A 26822-nucleotide genomic window follows, 5' to 3' on the forward strand; every position below is an offset into this window, starting at 1 on the left:
CAGCTTACTGCCACCTTTCAAACATCTCTGAAAAGTGTCCCACCCTAGATAGCTTTTACGAGGGGGGAAAGCCCTACCACATGTGTAACCCTAGCAGTCTATGCACTGGTGATCTTTGCTTAGCATTTTGTTAGATCTGTACTTTTAAAGGACACAAAAATACCAGTTGATCCATTGCACTCCCATAAGTTACATTGCTTCCAGATCTTTGTGGAATATAGTAAACCTCCCTTATGTTATGTACAGTATCTTACAAAAGTGAGTACACCCCTCACATTTTTGTAATTTTTTTTTACACCTTTTCATGTGACAACACTGAAGAAATTATACTTTGCTACAATGTAAAGTAGTGAGTGTACAGCTTGTATAAGAGCCGGTTCACACTGGGGCGACTTGTCAGGCGACTTGGTCGCCTGACAAGTCGCCGTGGGTCGCCTGCCATAGACTAGCACAGGACCCGTTCTAATAGGAGCGACACAAGTCGCTCAGACTTAGAAAAAGGGTCCTGTAATACTTTGGGGCAACCTAGAGCGACCTGCATTGACTTCAATGATATGAAGTCCGTGCATGTCGCTCCAATGTCGCGGTACGCGCTGTGCACCGCGACTTCACAGGTCGCCCCGGCAAGTCGGGTCGCCTGTATGTGAACCGGCTCTAACAGTGTAAATTTGCTGTCCCCTCAAAATAACTGAACACACAGCCATTAATGTCTAAACCGCTGGCAACAAAAGTGAGTACACCCCTAAGTGAAAATGTCTTAATTGGGCCGAGTATAAAAGTGTAATATTTTGTGCGGAACATTATTTTTCACCACTGCCTTAACCCTCTTGGGTATGGAGTTCACCAGAGCTTCAAAGGGTTGCCAATGGAGTCCTCTTCCATTCCTCCATGATGACATCACTGAGCTGGTGAATGTTAGAGACCTCACGCTCCTCCACCTTTCGTTTGAGGATGCCCTACAGATGCTCAATAGGGTTTAGGTCTGAAGACATGCTTGGCCAGTCCATCACTTTTACCTTCAGCTTCTTTAGCAAGGCAGTGGTCGTCTTGGAAGTGTGTTTGGGGTCGTTACGTTGCAATACTGCCCTGCGGCCCAGTCTCCGAAGGGAGGGGGATCATGCTCTTCTTCAGTATGTCACAATACATGTTTGCATTCATGGTTCCCTCAATGAACTGTAGCTCCCCAATGCCAGCAGCACTCATGCAGCCCCAGACCATGACACGCTCACAACCATGCATGACTGTAGGCAAGACACACTTGTCTTTGTGCTCCTCACCAGGTGATCAGAATAGGTTCTCATCAGACCACAGGACATGGTTCCAGTAATCCATGTCCTTAGTCTGCTTGTCTTCAGAAAACTGTTTGCGGGTTTTCCTGTGCATCATCTTTAGAAGAGGCTTCCTTCTGGAAAGAAAGTGTGAGACCAATTGATGCAGTGTGTGGCGACCAATTTGATGCAGTGTGTGTGGCGTATGGTCTGAGCACTCACAGACTGACCCTCTACCCCTTTAACCTCTGCAGCAGTGCTGGCAGCACTCACACGTCTATCTCTCAAAGACAACCTCTGGATATGACGCTGAGCACGTGCATTCAACTGCTTTGGTCGACCATAGCGAAGCCTGTTTGGAGTGAAACCTGTCCTGGTATACCGCTGTATGGTCTTGGCCACCGTGCTGCAGCTCCGTTTCAGGGTCTTGGCAATCTTCTTATAGCCTAGGCCATCTTTATGTAGAGCAATCATTTTTTTCAGATCCTCATAGAGTTCTTTGCCATGAGGTGCCATGTTGAACTTCCAGTGAGCAGCATGAGGGAGTGAGGGCGATAACAGCAACTATAACACACCTTCTCCCCATTGCAATGTTGAAAAAAAAAAAAAACACACCACCAGTCCATCCAGTTCAACCTATGATGAGTGTGTGTATAAGTGTTTATGTCAATGTTACATTGTAAACCCATGTATGTTGTGGTCGTTAAGGTACCCATTTAATAGTTTTTTTAAACTATCGATGCTCCCCGCTGACACCACTGCTTGTGTTCCACAACCTTATCGCTCTGACGGTATAGAACCCTTTACGTAATTTAAGGTTAAACTGATTTTCTTCTAATTTTAGCGAATGGCCATGAGTCCTTTTATATTCCCTTTTGCTGAATAGTTTGTTCCATATGCTAGGGTCGCGCCAATATGGTATTTGTACATGGATACCATAGCCCCTCTCAAGCGTCTCTTCTCCAAAGAGAATAAGTTCAATGCTTGTAGTCTTTCCTCATAGTGGAGATCCACCAGTCCCTTTATTAGCTTTGTTGCCCTTCTCTGGACTCTATCCAGTTCCAGCACATCCCTCCTGAGGACCGGTGCTCAGAACGGAATGGCATACTCGAGATACGGCCAGACCAGAGTCTTGTAGAACGGTAAAATTATTGTTTTATCTCTGGAGTGAATACCCTTTTTAATACATGCCAGTATTCTGTTGGCTTTGCTTGCAGCAGCTTGACATTGCATGCCATTGCTGAGCTTGTCATCTACTAGGACCCCCAGGTCCTTTTCCATCTTAGATTACCCTAAATGCTCTCCCCCTAGTGAGTAACTTGCGTTCATATTTCTGGCACCCAAATGCATTACCTTACATTTTTCAACATTAAACCTCATTTACAATGTAGATGCCCACCCCATTATTTTGTTCAGGTCTTCTTGTAAGGTTTCCACATCCTGCGTAGAAGTGATTGCCCTGCTTAATTTAGTATTGTCCGCAAATACGGAGATTGAGCTGTTTATCCCATCCTCTAGGTCGTTTATGAATACATTAAATAGGATTGGTCACAGGACAGATCCTTGGGGGACCCCAATTTCCACACCAGACCATTCTGAGTACTCCCTATTTATCACCACCCTTTGGACTCGCCCATGAAGCCAGCTTTTAATCCAGGTACTCACTCTATGGTCCATACCTATGTACCTTAGTTTGTACAGTAAACTTTTGTGGGGAGCTGTAAGAAATTCCTTTGCAAAATCCAGAAACACCACATCCACATGCCTTCCTTTATCTAGATGGCAGCTCACTTCTTCATAGAAGGTTTATAGATTGGTCTGGCAAGAGCGAATTTTCATGAATCCTTGCCGATTACTACTAATGGTACTGTTTTCATTACTAAAGTCTTGTATCCCTTATCATCCCCTCAAATATCTTACAGACTATTGATGTTAGGCTAACCGGCCTTTAGTTCCCACAGATACTGTATATCTCGGCCCTTTTATAAATATTGGTACCACGTTGGCTTTTTTCCAATCAGCAGGTACCATTCCCGTCAGTAGACTATCCATAAAAATTAGGAACAATGGTCTGGCTATCACCTGGCTGAGTTCTTTAAAGGACCCTCGGGTGAAAGTCATCTGGTCCCGGTGACTTATTTATGTTAAGTTTTTCAAGTCTAGTTCTTCTGTTAACCATGAGGGTGCTTTCTGTGATGTGTTATTAACCTTAACATTACAGTCTAGGTTAGTGTATCCAGTGGCGTACCTAGAGCATTTGGCACCGGGGGCAGATCCTATATCTGGCACCACCCCCCACCCCCCAACTTTAAAATGTAAAAGCACCCACAAAAAAATTTGTAATGCTTTCAAGAATATTTATTGCACAAATTTCACAGCCCCCCTATCACAGTGCCCCTTGCAGTCTGCCCTCCGTCTCTCTAATCACAGTTCCCCCTTTTGCACTCTCTGCCTCCCCTGCACAGTCCTACCTTCAGCATAAATAGATAGCTAATATTATTAGCAATGGGTTTAAGTTTGAGCAAGAGAATGCAGACATGATACAGGAGATGGTCAGAGACTTCAGACATGATATAGGAGATGGTCAGAGACTGCAGACATGATACAGGAGATGGTCAGAGACTGCAGACATGATACAGGAGATGGTCAGAGACTGCAGACATGATACAGGAGATGGTCAGAGACTGCAGACATGATACAGGAGATGGTCAGAGACTGCAGACATGATACAAGAGATGGTCAGAGACTGCAGACATGATACAAGAGATGGTCAGAGACTGCAGACATGATACAAGAGATGGTCAGAGACTGCAGACATGATACAGGAGATGGTCAGAGACTTCAGACATGATACAGGAGATGGTCAGAGACTTCAGACATGATACAGTAGATGGTCAGAGACTTCAGACATGATACAGTAGATGGTCAGAGACTGCAGACAGGATACAGTAGATGGTCAGAGACTGCAGACAGGATACAGGAGATGGTCAGAGACTGCAGACATGATACAGGAGATGGTCAGAGACTGCAGACATGATACAGGAGATGGTCAGAGACTGCAGACATGATACAGGAGATGGTCAGAGACTGCAGACATGATACAGGAGATGGTCAGAGACTGCAGACATGATACAAGAGATGGTCAGAGACTGCAGACATGATACAGGAGATGGTCAGAGACTGCAGACATGATACAAGAGATGCTCAGAGACTGCAGACATGATACGGGAGATGCTCAGAGACTGCAGACATGATACAGGAGATGCTCAGAGACTGCAGACATAATAAAACAGATGATCAGAGAGTGCAGACATGATACAGTAGATGGTCAGAGAGTGCAGACATGATACAGGAGATGGTCAAAGACTGCAGACGTGATACAGTAGATGGTCAGAGACTGCAAACGTAATACAGGAGATGCTCAGAGACTGAGGACATGATAGAAGATAGAAGAGCACTAGGGGGGCTGGAGAGCACAGGCGAAGCAGAGAGCACTGGAGGAGCTAAAGGGCACGGTGGGGGGGACTGGAGAGAATTAAGAGGGGGTTTGGAAAGCATTGTAGGGGGGTTGGAAGGCGCAGGGGGTGGAGAGCACTGGGGGGGGGGACAGGGAGCACTTGGGCGGCGGGCAGGGAAAACCAGGGGGGTGGAGAGCACTGGGGGGGACAGGGAGCATAGGGGGGGAGGTAGATGAAAAGCACTGTGGGGAGCTGAAGAGCATCGGGCGGCTAAAGAACAGGGGGGGTCTAGTGCACTGGGGGGGCTAAGAGCACTGGGGAGCCAGCAAAAGAAGTTGTATAGGAAGGGGATGGGGCAGCTGCATATAGATGAATTGATCTTTCCTTATTCTTCCTGCAGGAGGGAGAGGAGGAGAATCAGTTATTCAGCAGCTGCAGGATGAATAGGGAAAGATGAATTCCTCTATATGCAGCTGCCCCATCCCCCTCCTATCCAGCACACACACTTGGGCAATGTATTGGGCACTCCCCTTCTTCCCCACCAAGGCTCCGCCCCTTCTTACCGCCGCGGCTCCGCCCCCCGCTAGCAGCGCTGACTGAAGGAGCTGCCACAGCAGCTGCTTTCACACTGCAATGTCTGTCAGAACACGCCGGGCAGGACGTCGGCCGACACCCCCCAGTGCGTGGCACCCGGGGCGGAATGCCCCCCCCCCCCGTTGGTACGCCACTGAGTGTATCTCCCCAATTATTTTGTGAAGACGGAGGAGAATTTATTTAGCAAGTTCGCCTTCTCTCTGACCTTTGTAGCCAGATTCCCTTCTTCGTCCCTTATGGGGTCAATGTGTTCTAACCTCACTTTCTTACTATTTATATACTTAAAGAATTTATTGGGTTTTTTTTTTTTTATTCTCTTCTGCTATGTGCCTTTCATGTTCTATTTTAGCCACCTTGATTGCGCACATACATTTCTTATTGCATGCTTTGTAACGCTGGAATCCTGCCTTACGTTGGAGTTTAGCCACCCTGGGATTATTTTAACTCTTTTAAACATATTCCCTGTTAGAATGCACTGGCCAATAGCTTTATTTAGTATGTTCTTAAAGCACTCCCATTTTTCCTCCGTGTACTTTGTTCCTAGGATTTTATCCCATTTTATATTGCCTAACAAAGAGCGCAGTTTAGGGTAGTTGGCTCTTTTGAAATTCAGTGTCCTTGTATTACCCTTGTGTTTCCTATTTGTATGATTTATACTGAAACTAATTGACCTATGGTCACTGTTTTCTAAGTTGCCCCATATTTCTACATCTGTTATCAGGTCTATATTGTTAGTAATCAGTAGGTCTAGTAACGCTTTGTTTCTTGTCGGTGCGTTCACCATCCGACCCATGAAATTGTCCTGCAAAACATTTAGGAAATGACGAGCCTTAGATGAATGCGCGGTTCCTTTTGCCCAGTCTATATCTGGATATTTAAACTCCTCCATTATAATGACATTTCCCATCCTTGCTGCCATTTCAAGCTGTGATAGGAGGTCTGCCTCCCCCTCCTCCCTCTGGTTGGGGGGCCTATAGCATACGCCCAATATTACTTTCCCGATAGTACCTTGCCTTTGAAGCTCTACCCATAAGGATTCTACTTCCTCCCTAGCTCCATTCGCGATATCGTCCCTAATATTCACTTGCACGTTGTTCTTGATATACAGGCATACCCCTCCCCCTTTTTTACCCTCTTTATCTCTGCGATAAAGGGAATACCCCTGAATGATTGCCAGCCAATCATGAGAGCTGTCAAACCAAGTCTCGGAAATTCCCACAAAATCGAAAACCTCCTCACACATTAGCAGCTCCAGTTCTCCCATCTTGTTTGTCAGACTTCAAGCATTGGCATGCAAACCTTGTAATGTTGCATACTATATCCTCATTACATGTTATGACGCTGCACTTTTGATTTGTCAGCCTACCTACCTTGGGTTTTGGATCTCTGGTCACCCTACTGCTAATGCCCCCTATAATGCCCTCTGAACCTTGCTCCCCGTTGGCTAATTCTACATCTGGACCCTCCCCCCATCACCTAGTTTAACCCATTTCCAGACCGCCTCCACCGCAGTTTTACTGCGGCAGGCAGCTCCTCCTGTGCAAACCGATGTAACTCTACGTCGGTCGTCTGCCTGCAGCTAGGGGAGCGCGCCCCGCTGGTGGTGCCCTCCAGCCCCCACTCGTCAGCGGGACTCCAATTCACAGGGCAGATGGCTCCATTTGCCGCCTGCCACCCACAATCCCTCCCCACTGAGAGAGAAGGACTGTCAGCTATTGTAAACACGGCTGACCGTTCTTCTCTCTGGAATGATCAGAGTGCCTGTGATCCTTCTATATAGGATCACAGGTCTCTTGTGATCATTTCACAAGCCCCGCTTGATCACCCACAGTGTTAACCCCTTCCCTGCCAGTGTCATTATTACAGTAACATACAGTGCATATTTTTAGCACTGATTACTGTAGTAATGTCACTGGTCCCCCCAAAAGTGTCAAAACTTGTCAGTTACGGGTCTGATCTGTCTGCTGCAATGTTGCAGTCCCGCAAAAAAAAAAAAAAAAAAAAAAAAAAAAAAAAATCGCACAGGTGATCAAATACCACCAAAAGAAAGCTCTATTTGTGGGAAAAAGAGGACGTCAATTTTATTTGGGTACGGTGTCGCATGACCGTTCAATTGTCCGTTAAAGTAACGCAGTGCCGTATCACAAAAAAATGGCCTGGGCATTAAGGGGGCAAATCCTTCCGGTCCAGAACTAGTTAAAAGCCCCTCTAACTTTTCGGAAATCTTCTCTCCGAGTACGGCTGCACCTTCCCCATTCAGCTGTAGTCCCTACTAAAGAGCCGATAGCCGACTGATAAGTCGGCCCAGTTCTCCAGGAACCCAAACCCATTCACACCTGAGACCTTGTAATACTAACGAGTCACATGACACTGGGGAGGGAAAATGGCTAATTGGGTCTAATTTGGACATTTTCCCTTAGGGGGTGTACTTGTATTGCCAGTGGCTTAGACATTAATGGCTGTGTGTTGAGTTATTTTGAGGGGACAGCAAATTTACACTGTTATACAAGCTGTACACTCACTACTTTACATTGTAGCAAAGTGTCATTTCTTCAGTGTTGTCACATGAAAAGGTATAATAAAATATTTACAAAAATGTGAGGGGTGTACTCAACTTTTGTGAGATACTGTAGATGTCCTAGGGTGACAAAACAATACAGATACCATACAGCACACTGTCACCCTTAGGCCCCTTTCACACATGCTGTCCGTTTGTCCGTTTTTCATCCATCCGTTGACGGATGAAAAACGGACATCAATGCATCTCTATGTAAAAACGTATGACAACTGATGATCATCAGTTAACATCCGTTTTCATCCACTTCCGTCAATGTCCGTTTTTTTGAACGGATGAATGCCCTATTTTTCATCCGTCAAAAAAACGGATCAGACGAAAAACGGATGACAACGGATGAAAAACGGATGTCAACTGATGACAACGGATGGAAAAACGGACGACAACGGATGAAAAACGGACAACAACTGATGAAAAACGGATGAAAAACGGATAACAACTGACGAAAAACTGATGAAAAACTGATGAAAAACTGATACATTTGACGTGACTGAACTGATGAACTGAACGGACTGTATGTGTGAAAGGGGCCTTAGACAGAAAGTGTGTTACTGGCTGGATCACCAGCTGAAAAAAGGCAGCTAATTTAGATACCATATCTAAGGACTGGTATTCTGCAATACAATATAATTTTGTCCTTAGGTTTACATACACATCAAGTTAAAAAATACATTATATATATATATATATATATATATATATATATATATATGTATATATAAATAATTTTGTTTAAGGGTAAGTTCAGGCAATAAGAACATCAGAGGACTGCTACAAAAAATATCCACCAGAAGGTCCAGTTACACCACAATGCTGGTGTGATGAGCGGTGCAGAAAAATGCTGCATGTCTGCATTTTTATATACCGCAATGGATGGCACTGCATGTCATAACACAGCAGCAGCACAATGCATCATGCTGGATCGTGCAGTGATATGAATAAAGTGTCACTAAATGACACATCCAATAGGCTTGGGGGAAAAAAAAAAAAAGAAAGAAAGAATAGGTACAATGTACTGAAACAAGAATCACACGCCTCCCTGCTGGAACCAACGCTGCACTGGCCTGTGCAGAAAAAAAAATCCTGCATTTTACCGTGCAGGCTCGTATGAACTTAGGCGGGCCATCCATTATACAATTTTCCTTTAGATTTACCAAAACCATAAAAATATAGGAGGTCAAACCTAAACACTGTCAAATTTGTATGCAATCAGCCCGGCCCTTGCATTATACAGTTGAAGATAAATCTTAAGGAAATTGAATAAGAAAATTGTATAAATGTATGGCCAGCCTTAGCCTTATCTATAACACAAAAGCTGTATGTAGTGTTCTTAGGAGTGGATTTGTCAATCTGGCAGGTATCTGTTCACAAAAAGACCTAATGTATGGAAGATTGGCCTGATTGGCATCCTTCTGATCTCAATTCTGGTCAAACACAATAACAACAAACTGCCTACAGTGTGCTTTCCACACTTGGCCACCAATACTCTTCTAGGTAAATGTGCCCATAGATTTCCAAGGGAAGTCAGCTGTGCAGGCAGACAGAATTGTAGTCCAGTCCTGTTTTTGAACACTGCCCCTCCAGCAAGCCCCATTAGTTCACACCCAATTTTGCTTCAATTTATTTTCCCCATCTGCGTCCCAGTATTGACTGTTCTGCATTTACAGTCTTCATAAAGTAGTGAAAAACAGACATTAAAATGGATTTCCATATTGTAAAGCTACAAAATAAATTGTCAAAAAATATCACCATCATAGGGGATTATTTTAATGTCTGTAAGTGTTATTCCTCATGACAAGGAGAACTGAACCATCACCAAAACGGCTCCCTTTGCCAGATGTCTCCTACAAGGAGGTCATATTTCAGGCCACTTAAGATCAGCCTTCAACTTGTATTAACTAATTAAACTTCATTCTGCTGGACAAATGCTTGGCAGGCTAGGAAGCACAAACTACTCAATGACCTTGGTAAGTGTTGCAGAGTAAGAAAAAAAAAAAAAGACAATATACAATAACTATCATTGCTTTATATGAATGAGCTGTGGAAGGTAAAAGAATGGAAGATATGTCAAATATACAAGGTAGGAGGATGCTATATCCCACACATCACTTTCCTTCCTTCCAACAGTAATACAAAGGATATGTCAGCCAAGCTGATTTTGATTTCCTAGTAGAAAACTTTCAAGGCTTTCCCAGCTGAAATACATTTTTTTAGAAACATGATTTATTCCTTGTGGCCTCTAGTGGAAACATTGTGCCACCCTAGCACAGGCCCTGCCTCCCAAACACGCAATCACTACAATCAATACTACAGAAAAGCCACAAGGATCTAGAACTCAAATATAGGACATAGAACTCAAAAATAAGATTGCGGTGCTGTCTAAATTTGATGCATAGAATGTAAATAAGTTACAGCGGGAGTTTCCCTGCTCTCAGCTCCCAATTCTATTACTAAGCCCCAGTGGGTGGGGCGAAACGCATCAGCGATGTGGTCAGTGGAGAAGCACTGGTTGTACTGCATAATACATAACATACGGTCAGGCGAGAGAGCAGAGTTGCATATCATCATTATCGTTGTTGCTAGATGACATTACTTTAATGCCGGCGCCCCTACATCTGAGGGTCAGGGGGTAAAGAGGACACACTCCTGCTTGGAGCAGCACTGTAAAAGTTCTTTCAGGTTATAGCTGGAGTCTTTTATGAGTTTTGGAACTCTGGAGAAACCTGTATATATATATATATATATATAGACACACACACACACACACACACACACACACACACACACACAATCTAGAGGCTCTCGCCTCCCATTGCTGAATGATGTCCTATGGGAAGACCTTGCACTGGTTTGGTTTCAAGAATTTTTAAGCACCACTGACAAGCTCATTCACTTTAAATTCCAAGTCCAGTTACTTTACACTCTAGAGCAGTGATGGCAAACCTTGGCACCCCAGATGTTTTGGAACTACATTTCCCATGATGCTCAAAAACACTGCAGAGTGCATGAGCATCATGGGAAATGTAGTTCCAAAATATCTGGGGTGCCAAGGTTCGCCATCACTGTTATAGAGAGATTACAAAAAAAAATGTGTTTTGTTAGTTGATGCTACAATTCCCAGATGCTCTGTAGCACACATAGACACATACAAATTCTCTAAGGGCCTTATGCCATTGTTTTGTTTGATATTATTTTATACTAAAGAAAATTATTCGTTGAAATTGGAAGACCACAATACCTCATTGGCTTACTCAGCTGATGAGGCACAGTGAGGCTGATGGGGCACTATTCCTCTCAAAGACAACAACGATGGGGCCCTATTTCTCTCAATGACCACAATGACAGGGCACCATTCCTCTCAATGAAAACAACGATAGGGCACTATTCCTCCCACTGACACCAACGACGGGACAACATTTATTCTAATTTTATTAAATTTTTTATTATTTATTCTAATTTTATTTTAAAACGAAATATGATACACTTTCATATCGGTTTACTATTGCTAGCAGCATAAGCCCCCGTTCACACTAAGGCGACCTGTGAGGCGCCTCCCATAGGGAAGCTGCGGACCCGTTCTAATAGGAGCGACACAAGTTGCTCTGACTTAGAAAAAGGGTCCGGAGCTTCTTTGGGGCGACCAGGAGGCGACCGCCATAGACTTCAATGTTATGAAGTCCGTGGCGGCCGCTCCGAGGTCGCGGCTCGCTGCTCGCACCGCGACCTCGGAGGTCGCGGTGCGAAGTAGCGTCGCCTGCATGTGAACGGGGGCTAAAGATTAGAATGGTCAATGTTTATTGAGAGAGTGAAGTTCTGCTTTAAAATAATGTATAATAGCAGAGCCTATCCAAAAACAATTTGCATAATTTGGCAAAAAAAAACGGATTGAGGTGTTTGGTGCTCCCTTTTGGCAGATCGATGATAGAATGGGCTATTTTCCAATCTGTAAAAAGTGAATTTTCCAGATTTCTGATCCCCCCCCCCCCCCCCCCCAACTTCTTTCTCCTAAGAATGTATGGTTGTGCATGGGTACTTATTTAGCACACCTGCATGTGTGCATTTCGGTTGTTGGTACATTATTACAAAATGCATAAATAAGCACTTAAAAGAAAAGAAAAAAAAAAAAATTAAAATAAATTGTAAAGCTACCAATCCCTCAGAAGTGACCTGGGCAACCTAGGCAGCTATATCATCTGACCCCAAAAAAAAAAAAAAAGGTAGAAGATAAGCCAACCCACTGGCGAGTAAAATATTAATGTGGATTGAGTAACTTTATTAGAAGTACATTAACATTTTAACGGCACAATGAAGTTTAGATTCCAAAGAATGAATAATAATTCATCTTATCCAAACAAGCAAACCCTATTCCTATATATACGTAAATCAGGCAAGTACAAAACATGCCTCTTGCCTTTGGGGAAACACACCCATACACACAGTAACTCATTTTCTTTCTATAGTCCTCAAAAAGTGTTCTTAGTCATGTCTCAACTATTCAGCTACACTTAGGTTAATGTGTCAAACATTATTTGACCGATACCATATTGTCAAACCCAGAATAAAACATGAAGTATCCGTTCACACTACCACGGCACGACTTCGGGGGCGACCTGTGAAGTCACGTGCGAATAGAATGCCCCAAGCACTGCATTGTGAGGAAACAATTGTGGTGTCATATGTTTCCCATACCCAGAAGCAGTAGGATTTTACACCATGGAGATGGAAATCTTCTTGGCAGTAAAGCCCCTTTCACACGGGTTGACTGATCAAGTCCGCCTGTCAGTTTTTTTTTAGGCGGACCAGATTGGACCATCCATTGCCCTCTATGAGGCATGCGTCTGTTGACACCTGCAGACTTCCAATGCGATACTATCTGCTAAAAACAGACAGACAGATGGGGGATCTGTTCCCCATCCATCAGGCAGTCCATTTCCATCCGACCACCCATAGAGGAAAGCGGGCTGTGTCCGTGAATGCTCTGCATAACCAGTGTGGACACGGACCTGTCATCCGCCTGCTCAGCAGACAGATTCCCCCGCTGAGCAGGCGGATCTGCTGGAGGAGTCCACCCGTCTGAAAGGGGCCTAAGGGGCCGATTTACTAAAACTGGAGTGTGCAAAATCAGCTTCCAGCTTTATTGTTAAGGCCCCTTTCACACAAGCGGACCATTGAGATCTGCCTGCCCGTTTTTTAGGCGGATCTGAACGGATGCCCCATGCATCTCTATGGGGCATCGGATGTCAACTGAGACATGTCCGCTGACATCCGATCCGTCAAATCCGGACGGATGGAAACCCTATTTTCCATCCATCTGGCAGATTGGATCGGACAGACGGTCTGTTCTCATCCGATTCCCCCATAGAGAAGAATGGGGACCTGACAGCTCAGTCTCTGCACACAGCATGGAGACAAAGCTGCCATCCGCCTGCTCAGCGGGGGATAGGCGGATCGATATCCCACTGAGAAAAACAGAGTCCGCCGACGGACTACCGTGTGTGAAAGAGGCCTAAAGCTTAATTGAACAAGCTGAAGTTAGTAGCTGATTGGTTACCATGCACAGCTGCACTAGATTTTTCACTCTCCAGTTTTAGGAAATCAACTCCTAAAGCTGGATACACACTATACAATTATCTTTAGATTTTTTCCTTACAATTTACCAAAACCATATGAGGCCAAAACTAAACACTTTCAAATTTGTATGCAACCAGGCAGGCCCTTGCACTACAAAGTTTAAGGTAAATCTAAAGGAAATCAAACAACAAAAGTTGTATAGCCCAATGCCTCGTACACACGATCAGATAATCGTACGAAAAAAAAATCGCTTTCGAATTGATCGCAGGATAATCTGATCGTTAGTTGACAGCTTACGACAGCCGATCACAACATTTCGTCCAACAAAATTTGAAGGGACAAACACGAAAACTTTTGTCGTACGATAGCCTAGCGAACGACAATCGTTTAATCAGTACAGTATGCGCCCGCTAAAAATCGATAGACAAAGGCCGCGCATGATCAGAAACACGAAAATAACCCGGAAAAAGCCTGGCTGCCATGGTTTTTGTTTTCCACTATCCAATACATAGCTAGAAGCACTCGTCTAGTCTTCTGAGCCACCTTTTCATCTGGTGCACTCCCCTGAGGACAACCGGAGCCAAAGCATCAATAGTTTCATGACACAGAGGAGATTTGTTTCCAACCTGGTGGAGCACAAAGTAAAAAAGGCACCAAGAGCTTTCCAGTAATGGAAACGGTTTGACAAGAGATTTGACACCCATGTGTTCGAAATCAGACTGAACCACCATCACAGTATTGACATTTTCCCTAAATGTTGGTGGACCGGCAGCAAATTAAGAACCTCAAGGCTTCTTTACCTTATTGGACATCAAAAACACTTTAATCTTCATGCGGTGACATCTTAAAATCTTATGTCTTGCCCAATACATGAAAGTACAGCTACAGGCAGAACTAGTGTCCCCCATTGGAAGATTTCCCCTCTAATACTATTACGGTGACAATCCAAAATTGGGATTTTATTTCACTTTTACGCTCAGGGATAATGATAAACAGGACAAATAGAGAGAGGGTGAATCTGCCCAAAAGGGGGCAAGTCAGCAATAAAAATGGCAGGTGTTTTAATCCCTCTCCACCCTAAACAAAACCCCCACAAAAAAAGTGTTGTAATTTTGAACAAAGGTGACAAACTTAGGAAAATAGAAGAAATTCTACATCAGCACAATTCTAGCACACTAGATGCCTCCGCATTTTGTTTGACATCAGGAATCCAAAGATAGCACACAGCTAGGAGATGTTTCTGATTAGGTGGGTAGTGGTGCGGTGCCGATATGAATGAAGTGTTGTATGAACACAACAGTCTGGTGTGATCATCTGTGTATGGAAGTACAACACTTTCATGCAAAAAGCTGGATGCCCTCTTATACAACAATAAATACAACATACACATCAGCAACCAGTTATTTTGGTACCTTTATAATGTCTGAAAACATGTAATGCACTGGAGGGCAGCACAGTGGCTCAGTGGTAAGCACTTATGCCTTGCACACTGGCATCCTTGGTTCAACCCTCCACCAGAACATTATCTGCAAGCAGCTTGCTTTTGTGGGTTCTTCTGGGTCCTGCAGTTTCCATCCACACGCCAAAGAAATGCTGCTGAGTTTATTGGTTCCTGTCTAAATTGGCCATTTTAGATGTGTACAAATTGGCTGTGTACATGTATTATCTCAATCTGCATGCCAGCCCCAAATCAGTAGAGAGGGTTGAGGAGTCTGGGGACCTACCTCTTAAAAAAACTTGCCAAGAAAAAATTCTATAGAAAAAAAGGACCTCAGGCATAGTGGTCATGGAGCCGAGTGAACTGGCCGAAAGAATCACCTGGAGTTGGATATGTCTGAACAGATATCACACAATGCACAGAAATGCAATAAAAGGTCATCTTAGAAAAAACTATGTAAAGTGCGGTACACACTAGTAGAAAATCTGCGGAACATTCCCGTCCGAGGTAAAATCGTCCGATTTTCGCCTAGTGTGTACACAACTTTCAGCAACCGATGCCGACATTTTCAACGAAAAAAAAAAGAGGGACAAACACCAAAATTTTTTTCGTCCGTCCACAGACGACAGATTTTCGTTTAATGTGTATGCAGTACGTCCGTGAAAAATCAGATACGAAAGACCGCGCATGATCTGAAGTTGCTGACAACCCAGAAGTCTAGGAACAAATGTGCCAAAAAAAAAAAAAAAAAGAAAAATTGGACAAGAAATTTTGTGAACATTTATGCACTGTCAACTAAAAACGGTTATGAACGCTGAGAAGACAGAGAAAAATCGGAGGATATTTAGTCCGATTTTCATCAAGTGTGTACAGCCCTTTAGACAGATGATCTTCCTTGGTGTACTTCTAAGAGCACAGGCACACTGACAGATATGTATTTTATGGGAAGCTACTTCACTCAGATCTGCACTGGCAGTGTCATGTACTAGGCAATTTTGTGACAATTTTCAACCACTGTCAACCAACTTTTTAGAACAATGAAGGGTGAAACAGATGCCTGGTTTTAGGCCTCATTCACATGAGTATACCAATCTGTATGTCCATGTGAAGGGCTGTCTCCAGCTGCCTGGGATGCACAAGTGTTCTGTAAGCCTGTTAAAATCAGGCAGCCAGCTGCTAGGACCTGTATGGACCTCAATGTGTATCCCAGAGTGCACATCTGTGCATGTCTGATGCATGGATCAGAATGCAGTCTGTCCCGATCTATGCATCAGACCCGCATGGATGTGCACTCCAGGATGCTTGTCGAGGTTTGTGTAGGTCCATGCCACTGGCCGCCTTTCTAGACCTAAAAGCTGTAGGTGGCAAGTTACCTTGATCCACTGAGACAGCTAAAAATTGTTGAAAATGCCATTAAAAAAAAAAAAAAAAAAAAAAAAATGCGTGTCCTCAATATCACTTTTGCACGTCAGATGGAATTCACTATGCTGAGTGCAAGCGGAGTTGAGGTGCACACTAGATGTCTACTAAAGCGTGTTAATTTATATGCAATCACTGCAGAAATGGGAATGAGGACAGCCTTACACATGAACCTATGTCAGAGCTGAAGGGGGCAAGCTTTATCGCTTCACATGCACATCTCTGCCTGTAAGCAAAAGGCATACCAGAGCAACCTTCCCTTAAAAGATAACTATAGGTGAATAATTGCTGCTTTTAAAGTTTAGGTTAACACACACATGCAACTATCTCAAAGTAAACCTATACTGTGCCCAATCAGGGCAAAGCAACATATTTGCTGTAATTACAATAAAGTGAATCCATTGCTTAGCCATGCGTGGGCAAACAACAGATTTGCTTTAAAATAGAAATGTCACCATTTGAAGTCCTTGTTGAACCCCACGGGGAACAAATTGTGTGGGGCACTTACTCCTGTTCTGATAGGATCTAGGATTGCTGAGCTAGGGTGGACAACGGTGACCCCCTCCATTCATTTAAGACCATGCTGCTTAAAAGGTGACACATTCTTAATTAGGTCCGAGTATCATTTTTAGGCCCCCTGTGGAGCCCTTGTGCATGGAGAACTTGCTCCAGTTGCTAATGCGATCCAGGATTGCTGAGCTAGCATGGACGACTGTGACCCACCCTACCACCAATGTTGGACAGGCTGCTTTCAAGTAGATAAAGTCGGAAATCAGGTGAGGACGAATAAAACATCTCTTTATTTCATCCAAAGAGTACAAATGTTCCAAACAGAGCCAACACTAACGCATTTCAGCCTATCAAAGCCTTACTCAGGGGTGGAGACCACAAGTCAGGACCGGTGAGTGGAAACATCATGCTGGCCCTGATTGCAGGATTGGGTTGCAGTCATTATCTTGTAGGTCTCTGTATGCTGCTTTCAATGGGGCAAGTTATTAATTAGGTCTGAGTGACAGCACACAAAAAGGAAAGGTAGCTGTGGAAAACAATGCACACAGAGGAGAGGGGGTGGTGACAGCGCGCACACAGAGGACAGGGGGTGGTGACAGCGCACACACAGAGGACAGGGGGTGGTGACAGCGCACACACAGAGGACAGGGGGTGCTGACAGCGCACACACAGAGGACAGGGGGTGGTGACAGCGCACACACAGAGAGGAAAGGGGGTGGTGACAGCGCACACACACAGAGGAAAGGGGGTGGTGACAGCGCACACACAGAGGACAGGGGGTGGTGACAGCACACACACACAGAGGACAGGGGGTACTGACAGCGCACACACACAGAGGAAAGGGGGTGGTGACAGCGCACACACACACAGAGGAAAGGGGGTGGTGACAGCGCACACACACAGAGGAAAGGGGGTGGTGACAGCGCACACACAGAGGACAGGGGGTGGTGACAGCGCACACACAGAGGACAGGGGGTGGTGACAGCGCACACACAGAGGACAGGGGGTGGTGACAGCGCACACACAGAGGACAGGGGGTGGTGACAACACACACAGAGGACAGAGGGTGGTGACAGCACACACACACAGAGGACAGGGGGTGGTGACAGCACACACACAGAGGACAGGGGGTGGTGACAACACACACACAGAGGACAGGGGGTGGTGACAACACACACACACACACACAGAGGACAGGGGGTGGTGACAACACACACACAGAGGACAGGGGGTGGTGACAACACACACACAGAGGAAAGGGGGTGGTGACAGCACACACACAGAGGACAGGGGGTACTGACAGCACAAACACAGAGGACAGGGGGTACTGACAGCGCACACCATCCCCTGTCCTTTATGTGTGCCGTCACCATCCCCTGTCATCTGTGACAGCGCACACAGAGGACAGGGGCTGGTGACGGCACACACAGAGGACAGGAGGTGGTGACGGCACACACAAAGGAGAAGGGGGCTAACAACTTCTAATACCAGAAGACAAGCAACTGAGTCCACTTAATATTCTGGGGCAAGGACCAGTGTACTAGCTGGCATGTGCTTTGGGAAAGATGGAGAGGAGCATAGCCATTCACAACTCAAACCCACAACATCCTGTCCCAGCTACTACTGTAGTCTCTCTCCCCAAATTTCAAGGGAAGGGTAGTGTATGCCCCAAGAGCTTCAACTGCTTAACCAAGGACAGTGCAGGCTCCACCTACTGTAAATAACTCACTTGGTGGACTTTTATGGACGTGACAGTGCGAATGCAAAGTTGGCTCTACGGAAACCCGGTAAGTAGATGCAGCCACATGAAAACAGGAACCATGGACAATAGCATATTTGGTGATGTAGAACCACAGGCTTGCAAAGAATAGCACACAGCAAACTGGGTACATGCCAAAGTCTGCAGCACTGTATGGATTTCTGCATAACACTTCAAGGTATAAAAGACATTTATTTTGCATGTTATATTTACCTTCACTAACAAACCTATTATTTTATCCCCATTTTGCAATTCTTACTAGAAAACATGGGAACAAACAGCGCCTGGTATCAGATATTCACCTGGAGGAAAGCAATGACTAAAGCAGTATTAATGAAAACATAAATGCAGTTTGTGTTCTTTAGTGTCATACGTATCTCCAGCTACACACTTGTGTGTAGGATGCCTATATATATTTCATTCTTTTCTCCTTCAGTCTCCACAAAGAGATAAGAAAAAGATGCCGCTTTTTGTAAAGCAAGGAGGTCTGTTTGCCTGTATCATACATCATCCTGCAGTTTTCATAGCAATGACATCAGTGGTTTATTACACAGCAATGAGAATGCAGAAACAGTACAAAGAATAGACATTTAGCAATAAGACCACTCGGTGCACCACAAATTTATACCAAAAATCACAGAATCATAGGTGGCTGCAAAATGTAACAGTTGGAGGTCAGGGAGATAACATGTATTTAAATAACATTTCCCAACCCCTACTTACATACATACCCCAGATCAACACCCTCCAGGATTTATAAATAATGTGAAGTCATCTGCACAAATGAAATACAGTCAACGCTTACTAAATCTGATCTAATGCAGAAGTGCCAGAGCCAGACACAATAGCCTTAGCCAGACAGTACGTACTACTTATGGCATTAAATGAAGGTGACCCAGAGGCAATGCTTTACATGTATCACCAAGTCCAGGAATAAACACAACTGACAGCAGACTATTTGTCTCATTGAACTTTAGGCTTGCTCTATATATAAGTAAAGTCAACCTTAAAGAGCAAGATAGCCCCACTTCTCCTTAAAACGCTACTTAAATGTCCAGCTAATCCAGCGTTGTCCTGCCATAATCCGCCACAGCACCCGGGTCCCGCTCTACCATCTTTGCTTACATCACCTGGGGCCGGCTGTCTCTTCCAGGTTCTTGCTACCAGCCCCTTGATAATTGGGGCAGGTAATCAGGGGTCAGGGGTCCGGCTGTAGGAACCATGAAGAGACAGCTGAAGGAACCGTGAAGAGACAGCTGAAGGAACCGTGAAGAGACAGCTGAAGGAACCGTGAAGAGACAGCTGAAGGAACCGTGAAGAGACAGCTGAAGGAACCGTGAAGAGACAGCTGAAGGAACCGTGAAGAGACAGCTGAAGGAACCGTGAAGAGACAGCTGTAGGAACCGTGAAGAGACAGCTGTAGGAACCATGAAGAGACAGCTGTAGGAACCATGAAGAGACAGCTGTAGGAACCATGAAGAGACAGCTGTAGGAACCATGAAGAGACAGCTGTAGGAACCATGAAGAGACAGCTGTAGGAACCATGAAGAGACAGCTGTAGGTACCATGAAGAGACAGCTGTAGGAACCATGAAGAGACAGCTGTAGGAACCATGAAGAGACAGCTGTAGGTACCATGAAGAAACAGCTGTAGGTACCATGAAGAAACAGCTGTAGGAACCATAAAGAGACAGCTGTAGGAACCATGAAGAGACAGCTGTAGGAACCATGAAGAGACAGCTGTAGGAACCATGAAGAGACAGCTGTAGGTACCATGAAGAGACAGCTGTAGGTACCATGAAGAAACAGCTGTAGGTACCATGAAGAGACAGCTGTAGGAACCATGAAGAGACAGCTGTAGGAACCATGAAGAGGCAGCTGTAGGAACCATGAAGAGGCAGCTGTAGGAACCATGAAGAGACAGCTGTAGGTACCATGAAGAGACAGCTGTAGGTACCATGAAGAGACAGCTGTAGGTACCATGAAGAGACAGCTGTAGGAACCATGAAGAGACAGCTGTAGGAACCATGAAGAGACAGCTGTAGGAACCATGAAGAGGCAGCTGTAGGAACCATGAAGAGACAGCTGTAGGTACCATGAAGAGACAGCTGTAGGTACCATGAAGAGACAGCTGTAGGTACCATGAAGAGACAGCTGTAGGAACCATGAAGAGACAGCTGTAGGAACCATGAAGAGACAGCTGTAGGTACCATGAAGAGACAGCTGTAGGTACCATGAAGAAACAGCTGTAGGTACCATGAAGAGACAGCTGTAGGAACCATGAAGAGACAGCTGTAGGAACCATGAAGAGGCAGCTGTAGGAACCATGAAGAGGCAGCTGTAGGAACCATGAAGAGACAGCTGTAGGAACCATGAAGAGACAGCTGTAGGTACCATGAAGAGACAGCTGTAGGTACCATGAAGAGACAGCTGTAGGTACCATGAAGAGACAGCTGTAGGAACCATGAAGAGACAGCTGTAGGAACCATGAAGAGACAGCTGTAGGTACCATGAAGAGACAGCTGTAGGTACCATGAAGAGACAGCTGTAGGTACCATGAAGAGACAGCTGTAGGTACCATGAAGAGACAGCTGTAGGTACCATGAAGAGACAGCTGCCCCCCTGATGATACACTACAGCACAGCTTCTGTAGATTGCCCCGAAGCCTCCTGGGACGCGTGATGTGAACATTCCGGTAGGTTGCGGGCAGCTGGGGGGGCTTTGTCATTCTTGCTTAGGCAAGAAAGGTGGAAATGCTGGCTAAGTCACAAAAAATGTATTTCATAAAAATATAGATATGGATCTGTAATTATGTGAAAGGAGGGGGAAGTTTGCTACAGCAATGTGAATTACAGTAACTTAGTCCTTTGTTGAATCTCAGTGCTGCTGATCTCTCCTCCAGTCTGTACATGTGTGCCCCTCTGCAATAGTTGCATGGCATCTCTTGTCCTGATGGTGACAACAGTGGACCATGCCTGTGTGAGCCACTGAACCCATCAGAACCCAGTATGACAACACAGGAAAACAATTGGGAAAGAGGAACATAGTGTTGTCAACCGTATAACAAGAAGTGCCTGAGCAAGGACCCTTAAAGAGGAAGTAAACCCTCCTCAGGAAGTTGTACCTATAGGTAAGCCTATGATAAGGCTTACCTATAGGTACTGTAAATATCTCCTAAACATGTACCGTTTAGGAGATATTTACCTTTAATGCAGCCAGTGACGTCACTGGCGCATGCGCTCTGAAGGAACGGCTGATCGTGCCGTTCCTTCAGAGCCCCGTGCCGTGACCGTCGGCTCCCGCGCGCGTGCGCGGGAGTGACGTCACCGCGGCTCCGGCCAATCAGATGACCGGATGCCGCGATCCCGGAAGACGAGCGACATGTCATGGCGCCCGTCATACAGGTAAGAGAGCGGCACGGCGGGGGCTCGTTCTAAGGTAAGTATTTCATAATGAGCTAGTATGCGATGCATACTAGCTCATTATGTCTTTCTCTTGCAGGTTGTAAAAAAAAAAAAAAAATTTTAAACAAGTTTACAACCTCTTTAAGGCAGGTTTAGTTTTATGAAGGCTAAATGGCTCGCTATAAAAGTATTGAAGGACAATTAAAGAACAAGTGCACAGTCAGAGAAAGTACATTAATTCTGTTTGCCCTTTCAGCCTGGGTTTACACAGATGTGATACATCGCATGTAGTTCCTGTGCAAATCACATGCGATCCCGGGTGCGATTTGAGCCCATCATTTTATATGGCCAAATTGCATGGCATTGGCATGAAAAAGCGTGCAGGCGTCTTTTTTGCCGCATTGGAATCGAATCGGTGTTCGAACCCAAGTGATTCGATTCCAGCAAACGCATTCTGCAAACCACTTTTGGGGTGTCGTTAAAGGGATTGTAAAGGCAGAAGGTTTTTATATATATATATATATATATATATATATATATATATATATATATATATATATATATATATATTTTTTTTTTTTTTTATAAAAAAGAAACTATATAGATAAAAATATATATATTTTTTATAAAAAAAAACTTCTATGTGCAGCAGAGCCCCCCCTCAGCCCCCCATTAAACTTACCTGAGCGCAATTCTTGATCCAGTGATGTTGCACGTGAGACCTGGCTGTGTGGGACTCTCCCATCTGATTGGCTGAAATACAGTCATTGGCGCCCACTGCTGTCAATCAAAGTCAGTGAGCCAATCAGGAGTGAGGGGGGGGCGAACTGCAGCTCCGTGTCTGAATGGACACACAGAGCAGCGGCTCCGCTCAGGTTCCCCATAGCAAGCTGCTTGCTGTGGGGTCACTGGGCAGGAGGGAGGAGCCAGGAGTTCCGGAGGGGACCAGAGAGGAGGAGGATCTGGGCTGCCCTGTGCAAAACCACTTCACAGAGCAGGTAAGTATAACAAAAACTTTAGTTTTTAACTGACACCCCATGAACACAGTGTGACTGCTATGCAATTCGGGAAACGCAGCGACTCTTGTGCATTACCTGCATTGCATCAGTGTGAACCAAGCCTTAAGGGTACCTAAACAATCTCACCCCCCCCCCCCTCCAGAAATGTATACTTACCTTGATCTGACGGCTGCAGCCTCCAAGGATTGTTTACATCCGGCGCTGCAAGTCCTCCGTGTCCCGGCCATGCCTGCCCAGTAGAGCCCCATAGAAGTCTACAGGGCCTGTCCCATTCAGAGACAGAGGGGCACACGGGATAAGTGCACTTATTCTAAGTGGGCCTTCACCCCTTCTTTTACTTTCTATTATATTCCTACTCCCCCTCCTTTTTTTCATAACCTCAGATATATATATATATATATATATATATATATATATATATATATATATATATACACATACATTTTATACATACATTTTTTTTTTTTTTTTAATTATTAACCCAATCCCACACTTTGTGGTGAAAATGATGAAGCCCATGCTTCTCACAGCCTCCTGGGATACTCACATCACACCACTCAAGAAGCTTCGGGGAGTCTACACATTGTGCAAGCCGGGCAGCATGTCATCGGAACCAACTCCAAGAACCTGGAAGAGGTAGCCAGTTCCCAATAACTTAAAAGAAAGATGGTGGCGCAGGACCTGGCGTGCAGCACTACATTCACAGGTAGTACAAATATGTGTTTGAGGACAAATAAGTGAACAGGGTAAGAGAGGACTAAAAAAAAAAAAAAATAGAGGGGGGGGGGGGTTCAGAGAAACATCACCCCCTCTGGGTTCGTTTTGCTGATAACCCCCTCTTTTTTGGGTTATGCTCAAAAACACAGACTCACCAGCCAGTGAGTCCAGCGATGTCCTGCCATGATCCACTGCTGCACACCGGGTCCCATGCCACCATCTATCTTTCTGACATCATCAGGAGTCAGCTATGCCTTCTAATCTCTGATATGCCACCAGGTCTGCCCTCCTCCAGGTGCTCTCTATAGGCTGATGCCTCCTGAGGGTGGGTCATTCTTGCTTAGGTGAGAATAGAGATTGAATGGGGGGGGAGGGGGGGTACTGAAGCAAAGAAATAAAAAGCAGCTAAAAAGATCGTTTTTTAGGATTGCAGAGGGATGAAAAGATGCAAATTGCATTTTGGAAGAGAAGTTCCGCTTTATCGATAGGGTTTTGATCGACTTTACCCCCAGTCCTGCATGTATAATTATGAAGGGGGGGGGTGTCACATGACTGCTCATAATTCTATCTGTCAGCGCAGTTCGGTAGCATTAGAAGGATGGCAAATCAGACACAATACCCTGTCTGCAAAACAAGAACCATGTATCCAATGGTGCCCCCCCCAATACTGCTGTCATCTCTCCATACACCTCTAAATGGGATCAGTACAGAGAAAAGTACTTTAGAGTACATTGCACTGCAGCATCCATTCACCTCCTATGAATGAAAGAAGCTCCTCTGTTCTCCATACCTCCCCCTCCATATATAAATCCCATTCACCCCCCCCTATACCTCCCCCTCCATATAAAAAAAAAACCCATTCAACTCCCCCCCACCATATACCTCCCCCTCCATATATAAATCCCATACATCCACCAATATATGTCTCCCCTTCCATATGTAAATCCCATTCAACCCCCATGCATACCTCCCCCTCCACATATAAATCCCATATACCCCCCTATACATAAATCCCATTCACCCCCCCCCCTCCAGTACATACCTCCCCCTCCATATATAAATCCCATATATATCGCCCTATACATAAATCCCATTCACACCCCCCCGCCCTCCAGTACATACCTCCCCCTCCATATATATCGCCCTCTACATAAACATAAATCCCATTCACCCCCCCCCCTCCAGTACATACCTCTCCCTTCATATATAAATCCCATATATATCGCCCTATACATAAATCCCATTCACCCTCTCCAGTACATACCTCCCCTCCATGCATAAATACTATAAAGCCCCTCCAGTACATACCTCCCCCTCCATATATAAATTCAATATAGTTCCCCCTTCATACATAAATCCAATATAACCCCCCCATACATACTTCCCCCCTAAATTTATAAATCCCATTCACCCCCACACATACCTCCACCTCCATTCATAATTGCTATATAGCCCTCCATACATAAATCCCATTCACCCCCCCCCAGTAAATACCTCCCCATCCATACAAAAATCTTATATATCCCCCCCCCCCCCAGTACATACCTCCCCTCAAAACATAAATCCTATATAGCCCCCCCCCATACATACTCCCACCACCATATATAAATTCTATATCTCCCCCATACATAAATCCTATATAGCCCCCCATACATACTCCCACCACCATATATAAATCCTATATAGCCCCCCAGTACATACCTCCCCCTCCATATATAAATGCCCCCCATCCCATAGAAGGCATGCATCCTATACCTGGCATCCATAGAGCTCACTGAGCTGCTCCACAATCCATTCCTCCAGCACCAGCCTCTTCCTCAGCTCCTTTCTGTCGTATTTCACAGTCACTTTTCCCTGCTGCTGCCTCTTCTGCTGCTGCTGCTTGTGCTGAGCCACCACCGGCGGCGGGGAGCCGTCCCGGGATTCGTGGGGTGGCAGTGGGGTCTGGAAGAAGACCCTTCCCCCGGCTGTGGGCTCGGTTCCGCTCAGTGCAGACATCTCCCTGAGAGAGCCCCTCCGGTACACTGCGAGCCTCGGTCACTCACACGTCCGCTCTGACCGTCCTTCTCCGCTCAATTCTAATTCTTCATCACTATGTCTGCTCCGTACAGTCCGCCCCCACCTTCTCCGCCGTCTTGTCGCCCTCTAGATTCCCACTCGTGTCATCAGCTCGGCTCTTCTTCACCTAGCACCTGCACACTGCCCTCCTCCTGCCGGGGAACGGCGACATCCAGTTGGCTGCTCTGGAAGAGGGGAAGTCCTTCAAAGCCTAAAAGGGGTGGAGCAGAAGCTTAAAGGGCATCCAGAGTCAAAGATTCAAAACAAACTGTACTACTACCAGGTGGTGCATACCACCTTTCTCCAACGGGTAACTCCATACCAGCCTTCCTCTAACAGGGTTCCTCCATACCAGCCTTCCTCTAACAGGGTTCCTCCATACCAGCCTTCCTCTAACAGGGTTCCTCCATACCAGCCTTCCTCTAACAGGGTTCCTCCATACCAGCCTTCCTCTAACAGGGTTCCTCCATACCAGCCTACCTCTAACAGGGTTCCTCCATACCAGCCTACCTCTAACAGGGTTCCTCCATACCAGCCTTCCTCTAACAGGGTTCCTCCATACCAGCCTTCCTCTAACAGGGTTCCTCCATACCAGCCTTCCTCTAACAGGGTTCCTCCATACCAGCCTTCCTCTAACAGGGTTCCTCCATACCAGCATACCTCTAACAGGGTTCCTCCATACCAGCCTTCCTCTAACAGGGTTCCTCCATACCAGCCTTCCTCTAACAGGATTCCTCCATACCAGCCTTTCTCCAACAGGGTTCCTCCATACCAGCCTACCTCTAACAGGGTTCCTCCATACCAGCCTTCCTCTAACAGGGTTCCTCCATACCAGCCTTCCTCTAACAGGGTTCCTCCATACCAGCCTACCTCTAACAGGGTTCCTCCATACCAGCCTTCCTCTAACAGGGTTCCTCCATACCAGCCTACCTCTAACAGGGTTCCTCCATACCAGCCTACCTCTAACAGGGTTCCTCCATACCAGCCTTCCTCTAACAGGGTTCCTCCATACCAGCCTTCCTCTAACAGGGTT

General features: G+C 45.5%; 1 protein-coding gene across 1 annotated transcript in view; it reads right to left on the minus strand.

Moving 5' to 3' along the window:
- PPP1R14C (protein phosphatase 1 regulatory inhibitor subunit 14C) overlaps positions 1-25954 on the minus strand; it is a 154009-nt gene extending 128055 nt beyond the window's left edge. Inside the window, exon 1 of the mRNA XM_082252535.1 lies at positions 25487-25954. Within this exon, the coding sequence (XP_082108661.1) occupies positions 25487-25729 (243 nt within the window). The 5' untranslated portion in view covers positions 25730-25954. The remainder of the gene's footprint in view (positions 1-25486) is intronic.
- Between the last annotated feature and the right edge of the window lie 868 nt (positions 25955-26822).

Source organism: Pelophylax lessonae (assembly GCF_965119305.1).
Source record: "Pelophylax lessonae genome assembly, chromosome: 3".
Lineage (NCBI taxonomy): Eukaryota > Metazoa > Chordata > Amphibia > Anura > Ranidae > Pelophylax > Pelophylax lessonae.